General features: G+C 48.2%; 1 protein-coding gene across 1 annotated transcript; it reads left to right on the top strand.

The window, feature by feature from the left end:
• The first annotated feature begins 292 nt into the window (after positions 1 to 292).
• On the top strand, positions 293 to 6,303 carry PSMA7 (proteasome 20S subunit alpha 7). The gene is made up of 7 exons (XM_054218169.1): positions 293 to 508; positions 1,919 to 2,045; positions 3,417 to 3,541; positions 4,581 to 4,703; positions 5,105 to 5,224; positions 5,766 to 5,828; positions 6,071 to 6,303. The coding sequence occupies exons 1-7, from the start codon at positions 413 to 415 to the stop codon at positions 6,161 to 6,163; spliced, it is 747 nt and encodes a 248-aa protein (XP_054074144.1). The 5' UTR covers positions 293 to 412; the 3' UTR covers positions 6,164 to 6,303.
• The last annotated feature ends 1,475 nt before the right edge of the window (positions 6,304 to 7,778 follow it).

Raw genomic sequence — 7,778 nt, 5'->3', positions numbered from 1 at the left:
GGGGGCGGGAAGCGGGCGGGGGGCGGCCGCTGCCGGTCCCGCCGCCTCTCCCCGCCCGCCGCACATGGTGCGTCCCGGCCGCGGGGCTTCCTGTCGCAGGCGAGCGACGGCTCCTGCCTCCGCCGCCAGCTGCGCCGGCTGCGCCAACTGCGTAGGGCGGCCGCCCTGTACGCCAAGGGAAGGGGGTGGGTGCGACGGGTGCGTAAGGCGGCCTCTGTACGCCAAGAGCGTACGTGAGGCCCCGCCCCTCCGCGGCGGGCTCTGGGGTGCAGCGTACGGAGTTGGCGCAGGGGGCGCCGTCGGCGTGCGGCCGGAATGGCGGCGGGCGCCGGAAGCGGCGGGCGGGGGATGAGTGTGCTGTTTTGAGGGAGGCGGCTGGTTCCGGCCCCGTGGGGACGCACGGGCGGCAGCCATGAGCTACGACCGGGCCATCACCGTCTTCTCGCCGGACGGGCACCTCTTCCAGGTGGAGTACGCCCAGGAGGCGGTGAAGAAGGGCTCCACCGCGGTGAGTGAGCGCGGGGTGGGCGGCCGGGGGGCGGCGGCGCGGCCGGCTGAGGGAAGGCCCGGCATGGCGCCCGCCCCTCGCCGTGCTGTCCGGCCGGCCGGGCCCGCGGCAGGCGCGAGGCCGGGCTGGCGGCGCGGGGCGGCTCGTCACGCCGCGGGGAGCCTCCCCGCTGCCGGAGGGGAGCCCGAGGCCGCGGTGTTGAGGCAGGACACCGGGTCTGGAGCCGCACCGCTTTCCTCAGGGCCAGTGGCGAGCTGCCTGTGCGGCTCGGGCTCCGTTTCGGGCCGGTACCGTGGGTTTTGGGGGGGAATGTCGGGGTTTGATGCGTTGAGGCCCAGCAGCGGTGGGTGCCGGAGCCCCGTTAGGCTGTGGGCCCGCAGGGCCCCCGGTGCCCGTCCCCCGAGGGGACAGCGGTGGCCCTCGGCCGCCTCGCTCCGCCGGGGCCGGGTGCGGATCCCAGGGGATCGGGAACCGCGTCGGTAAAGCCGTGTAGAAGCAACTTCCCGGCTCCTCGCTGCCAGCCGTCCCGAGCTTTTGCTCAATTAAGGGGTTTTCATTTGGGGGAGAGAAAAAAAAAAAACCTATTAATTCCCAAATAACACAGTACCTGGAAGAAAATTTACTGCCTTTGGTGCGGGAATAAATGTAACAAGACTTAGTGCTAAATAGGCCCTTTTTTTTTCTTTTTTTTTTCTTTTTTTCAGAAATCGGAAACACTGTAAAAGCAGAGCTTATGTGCTGTGTAATCTATATCTGTCTTGTCTCTTGTTGAGTAGTTGTTTGAGCTCAGTTTTTTTGGAAACACCCGTCACACACTTAAGAGCAGGGCCACCCCCTAAGAAAAGATGATTCCCATCCCCCTACGAGAAGCAGTGGGAATGAGTGTGAAAGGTCAACAGTTTTTTCCCCCCTGATGTTGGAAAAGGTATACTCAAAGTATGAATTAGGATATTAAGGCAGCAAGCTACTGACAGGCTGCGTCTAGGTTTTACTTGGTCTGATCTTCAGTTCTGACTTGAGCAATCCCCGTGGAGTAGTTGCAGAGGTAGTTTTGTTGTTGATCCTGCTTCTGTGGCTGCGGAAACGCGAATGCTAGAGTTGGAGAGAGTTGGGGAAATGCAGTTGGTAGGAGGAGTGGGAATATATCTCTTGGGAGCCACGTGGATTTAAATTGCAGTACTATGATTATGAAACTGCACCCTGGAATCTGACACAATTTTTGTTCCATCAGTTCTTTGTCCAGGTTGTGGCAATAGGAAATAAAACATTGACTTCAAGTTGAAAAAATATTTACAATGTGAGGTTTTTGTGTTTGTTTGTATTTTCTTACTCATTTCAGTGAAGTTTGCAGATACTAGTCTTTTTGGGCCTAGCTTAACTTTTTTTTTTTCTTCTTTTAATGTGTTGAAGGTTGGAGTAAGAGGGAAGGATATTGTTGTTCTTGGTGTGGAAAAGAAGTCTGTGGCAAAACTTCAGGATGAAAGAACTGTACGGAAGATCTGTGCCCTGGATGACAATGTCTGCATGGCTTTTGCAGGTATGTGACTCCTTCAGGGGTTTGCGCAGTTATTGGAGCACCTGTGGGTATGTTTATGGATTCTGAGAACATAAAATTCTTAGCATAACTGCTGAGGACTGCAGGGAGGGCGTGTATTTCCATGGTTGCTTATTCTTTTTTAAATAAGAGTAGCCTGCTGTATGGATAAATACATAGAGAGAGAGACAATGATCTAATGAGAGGAAATAACGTGTTAAAGTTACTAAGGGCCTCTAGGTTTAATGTGATGAAGACTGAGAACTCATTGGCACCTGTTTAAATATATATATAAACTTATATATATATAAAGTTACTTAAGATATTTTATGTATTTAAAATTAAATATTTACATTTTATATATTATATATAAAATACATATTATTAATACATATTATAGGAGTGTAAGAGACATTTGTCAGTTATGGGGACGTTTTTCCACGTGCATCATGCCAAAAAAGCTACATTTTGCAGTCTTGCATAAAACAAAGAAAAATCTTTTCTGTTCTAGTTCAGAAGACTCTTTCTGAATGAACATCTCTGGATTTGAAGTATAAATATTCTAGTTCCACATTCTTCCTGTTCCAAACGCTTTAATTTTGATTGTTCAAAGCTTGAACGGGAAGCGTGAAAGTTAAAAGAAAGATGTAAATGGAGAGAAAATATATTTCAGAAGGTTTCTCCTCTCTCCAAGTAGTTTAGAATCTTTGTGTCAGTGCTCTAAGGGGAGAGCTGAATCAACGGGCAAAACCAATGGATTTTAGATTTAGTGTGCGGCTTTGCTGCCTTAGCTGAGGGTTGCGATACGTGCAGGTGGGTTCACGAGCTCGAAGAAAAGTTCTCTAATGGAAACAAGGCTGTAAACTGAAAATGGCATCATAAGCCACAAAATAAAATAAGAAATAAGTTTCTTTTAATTTTTTTTTTAAAGGGTCATACTCATTTTTGTTAACTAATACCATGCTGCTGCAGCCTCCTCAACTGGACAAGATTTGCTGTGCAGATAAAGCTGGCTTATGGTTGGGGGGGCAGCATACGAAATAAGCCCAGCGTGTGTGAGAGCTGAGATGGCTTTGCTAATTTGCTGTTAGATGGAATGCTGTCAGGAATATTCCTGGTTCAGAATTGTGTGTACTATCTACCTCACAAACGCGAAAGCTGGAAACTAAACCAGGTAGTTATTTGGGTACATTAGCTTCTTTCTGTTGCCTTAAAAATGCTATTCTTGCTCAGCAAACCTGGGAAAGCGTGATTGCTCATATGCTTTTTCCATTGCTGCTGACACTGACCTCGTGAGGCTTTTGGGGCACGACCAGCTGATTTATTTGTGCGTACGGTACAGAGCATGAATCTGAGAATTCACTGGTGTTTCAGGGCTGACAGCTGATGCCAGAATAGTTATAAATCGAGCTCGTGTGGAGTGTCAAAGCCACAGACTTACCGTGGAGGATCCTGTCACCGTGGAGTACATCACGCGTTACATTGCCAGTCTGAAACAGGTACGTTGGACCACACAGAGATGCTTAAAATACGTCCTGATGAAGAGCGCTTCAAACTGTTTGTGAAACGTCTGTCCAGGCCTTGTTCTACTCAGGTGGTAAAAATCAGCATAACAGAACACGTTGTGGGTGTTTACTGGAAATAGGGATGTAGTAATAGAAAAGGAGGATTGATTACTGTTTGGTTTTCTTCCCAATGGTGAAGAAATTAATTATTACTTGTAAGGACTGCACAACTACGTTTGTGATACCATCAGGAACACTCTGCCAATCTACAGCTCTAATTCACTCTCAAAACAATGGTGCTGTGTTACTGTCAAAACCTTGGTGGCTCCTGTTCGTTTTCCCTCCTACTGAGCCATTGCAGGGAGGGGCAAGAGGGGAGCAAATCACTGCAGTACTTAATGTATTTACATCTGATATTCATGAATTTAAAATGAATTACAGGGTCAAAATATGCCCATCTGCATTCTGTGATAAAATTATTAATTTGACAGTGTATTAAACTGATTTTCAGCAACTAGTGGGGACTAGAAAAAGTCTAATTTACTTACGCACAGACACGTGTTAGTGTAGTGATGATGATAATGGTGTGATTCTGGTAATAGTCACTAGCCTGCCAGAGCACTCTACCATGTTCCAAAGTTTCAGCTTTTTCCTTTACAGTAATCTCACATTTGGGTCTTTCATTCTGGCACACTGACCATTTCTCTAAAACGTACAAACCACGAGTCTCGCACGGTCTCCTGCCGCGGGGATGCTGCTGGTGGCCGGCCTCCCCGTTCCCGGGCGCTTCTGGTGCGGGAGGTGGCAGCGACTGCTGACCCCGTGGCAGCAGAGGGCTGTAACACGGGATTTGCCACTGCCGAGGCCGTGCTTTCGGATGGAATTGTTGCAAATCATTGCTGAAAACTGACTTCAGGGGGGAAGAGAGCCTGCTAGAAATATTTCTGGTGGCTCTTCTGGTTGTAATCTCTACAGTGTTTGCTTTCTGCTCTAAAAACTGCTTCTGAAATGAGCGTCTCTTCTTTCTGAGCAGAGGTACACACAAAGCAACGGCCGCAGACCTTTTGGTATCTCTGCTCTTATTGTGGGATTTGACTTTGATGGAACCCCGCGGCTGTACCAGACCGATCCCTCTGGTACATACCACGCATGGAAGGTGAGCTGGTTCTCTCTCTTGTGCAGATGGAATGAAGTATTTGTGATTAGAGAGGGGCTGGTGTAGAAATGAGATCTCGCTGCCCAGATGGTGCTGGCTCACAGCTGCACAGATCCTTAATGATCAAATTTACTGAGAGTGGCAGTCTGCAGTTCAGCTTTACTTGGGAAATCTTGTCCTCTTTTCCCCCCAAAAAACCCCAGCCCACCACCTGTGCCTGACAACTGTCTTTTTGTGTGACGTGTGGGAAGTACCACATTCAGTCTCCTGAGAAACACATGGTGATCACAAAATGGTTTCAGATCCTGTAATTGCACAACTTGTATTTCTCACTTGTTCTGTAAATGAAGTATTTTCTAAACTTCCATTTGTTACCTTTTTTCCCCCCTCGATGTTTCCAGGCTAATGCCATTGGCAGAGGAGCCAAATCTGTGCGGGAATTCCTGGAGAAGAACTATACTGATGAAGCCATTGAAACAGATGATCTGACTATTAAACTTGTCATCAAGGCTCTTCTCGAGGTGAGTCTGTTCCAGATCCCTCGTGTGACTTGTCACTGTATTTCTGCGTTAACTTCTGAAATGTGAGTACGGGAAGATCTTCCTGCGTGTCACAGAAGAGCGCTATAAAAGGATCCATGAAAACTGGCCAGTGTAGGCCGGGGGTGCAGGATTAAATTCGAGGTTCAGAATATTTCAGTAACAGTTTCCACAGCTCACACAGAATTTACTAACAGTTGTCTGGGGAGAAAAACAGACTTCAGTTCTGGCCGTTAAAACAAACGCACCAAAGATGTGCTAAACCATATGCAGAATATCTTGCTTCTGTATTGAAGTGTAAGATACAGAAAATACCCAAAGTCAGCTGGTGGAAGCGAGGTGTTCCTCGCCAGCCATCGAGCACGCTGACGCCAGGAGGAAGACCCTTATTTTGAGAGTCGAGAGCTTAGAGCTACTGAGCAAAATACTTCTCATCCGTATCTCTTCTCAGAAGACCTGAAAGGGGTTTGTTAGAATTAATTAATGGAGACACTGCTAATGCCTACGTCTGACTCCTGTTAAGGTTGTGCAGTCTGGAGGGAAGAACATCGAGCTGGCGGTGATGAGGCGAGAGCAGCCGCTGAAGGTAAGGGCTTGGCTCTGCTTTTCCCCTCTTGCGCTGATACTGTCCCTGTTGATGTGCAGCAACTTCCAGCCCTTCATGTCACAGATACTTCTCTTTATTGTGGAATGTTGTGTGTCTGCACAAGGTGCCTGTGCCTGGATAAGCACCAGTTTAACTTTGTCCACGTCAGAACTAGAATTGCTTAAATAAAAGCCTCTTAAGTTGTATCAGTATCTGGAGGGTCACCCGTGTCTCTGTTTTAGATCCTAAACCCTGAAGAAATTGAGAAGTACGTTGCTGAAATTGAAAAAGAAAAGGAAGAAAACGAAAAGAAAAAACAGAAGAAGACATCATGATGGATTTCATTCAATGGCTTAGCTGCTTCTTTTTAATGGAAGTGATGGGTTGTTCTGTATAGACATGTAGGCATTCCACTTACTCATACTGTGCCCTCTTGAGACCTACAATAAAAACCTACCGAGTTTTTTTTTTAAAACTGTTATTTTAGAAAAATCTGTCTGTTCCTTAGATTTTAATTGCCTAGGATGATTTGGCTGGCTACAAAACAGCAGTGCTGACCCATTAAAGGACAGAGACTTACATTTTTTTCCTGGGACACTTCAGTTTGTTTAATGATTTTCTTCCACCCTCTCCCATGTGTTAGTGTCTCTTTTCTCTTTTTTTTTTTTTTGGAAGTAGATGTCTCAAGGGTTGCGTCATAACAAATATGGAATTACGCTTTTTGCCTAACTGTCATCTTGAAATGTAAGGGGCTGGGCCTGGCCAGGTGCGTGGCGGGGGGGATGTCACAGGAGAGCTGCCTGTTGCAGTGTGTTGTCACGGCACAATGCTGCCCCAGACCCTGCACCGTCCATCGGCTCAGAATGAAGTGCTGCTGTTGCGATTGCCCACTGCAGGATTTATAGTGCTTCCTAATACTAAACATAATTATGATGAATGTTACATATGACACAGCTGAACTCTAACGCTCTACTCCACCTTCTCCTTGTCTATTTACCCTCTTGTACGTCTCACCCATCAGAGTCGGGTTTAACTCAGTTCCTGGTTGAGCCTGTTGGCTGCTCCCCATCCCAGCAATGGCCTGAGCCCGTTCTCTCCCCTCCACAGCGGGAGCCGGCTCGGGTGCAGTGAGGGATGTAGAGACCTGCTCTGCACCCGTGTCATGTTGCTCTTGAGGCAGGATCTGCCCTGTGCCATCAACTCACTATAGACATCAACATGTGCAATACAATAAACTTAGAAATACACAAATGTGAAGGTGTCAGGTGACAACTGCTCAAATGCTTTAGAACTACCCTCCAGGAGATGTGACTGGGAATAGGGCATTTTATGCATTGTGGCATCTCCAGTGTCCAGTTTGCCCATAGAAAAGCTCTCTCCAGCTGATTAGTCTGCTGTCACCCTCCCAAGTGCTCCGGGGACAGCAGCCCATGCTCCAGGGGCCCCTGTGACACCGAGAAGGTGGAATGGGACAGGGGTGGGAGCCAGATACCTGTCTGGGGCTGAGGCTGGTCCTGCTGCACAGGGCAGGCACCAGCCCCTTATTACCCATCTCCATGTCAAAAAAATGGTTGTTTTTTTTTTTATTTTGCTCCTGGCACTTTGTTTCTCTTCAGTACAACCCCTGAGCACAATGAAAGGCTTTGTCCATCCCCTCTGTACTCCTAAGGGCAGCTCCCAGCTCTCAGGGAAAGGGGAAGCTGGTCACTTCACCAGGTGTGCTGCCTTTCCCCATGTCAGAGAAGCCTCCGTTTCCCTATTTCTATCCTGCTTTGACCCCTGAAAGCAGCTCTCCACTCTGCTATTAAGAACACCTGGTTTTACAGGTGTAAAGCAAGACCCACCAGGCAGCAGCAGAGCCAGGACTGAAAGTGTCTCTGTCACCTCCCTGGGACATCCCGCACCCCCCCGAGCCGCCCTCAGCAGGACTGTGCCAGGCAGCAGCTCCAG

The sequence above is a fragment of the Rissa tridactyla genome, chromosome 12, assembly GCF_028500815.1.
Source record: "Rissa tridactyla isolate bRisTri1 chromosome 12, bRisTri1.patW.cur.20221130, whole genome shotgun sequence".
In the NCBI taxonomy this organism is placed as follows: Eukaryota; Metazoa; Chordata; class Aves; order Charadriiformes; family Laridae; genus Rissa; species Rissa tridactyla.
The sequence above is the reverse complement of the archived record's forward strand: the minus strand, read 5'-3'. Positions and strand labels throughout refer to the sequence as shown.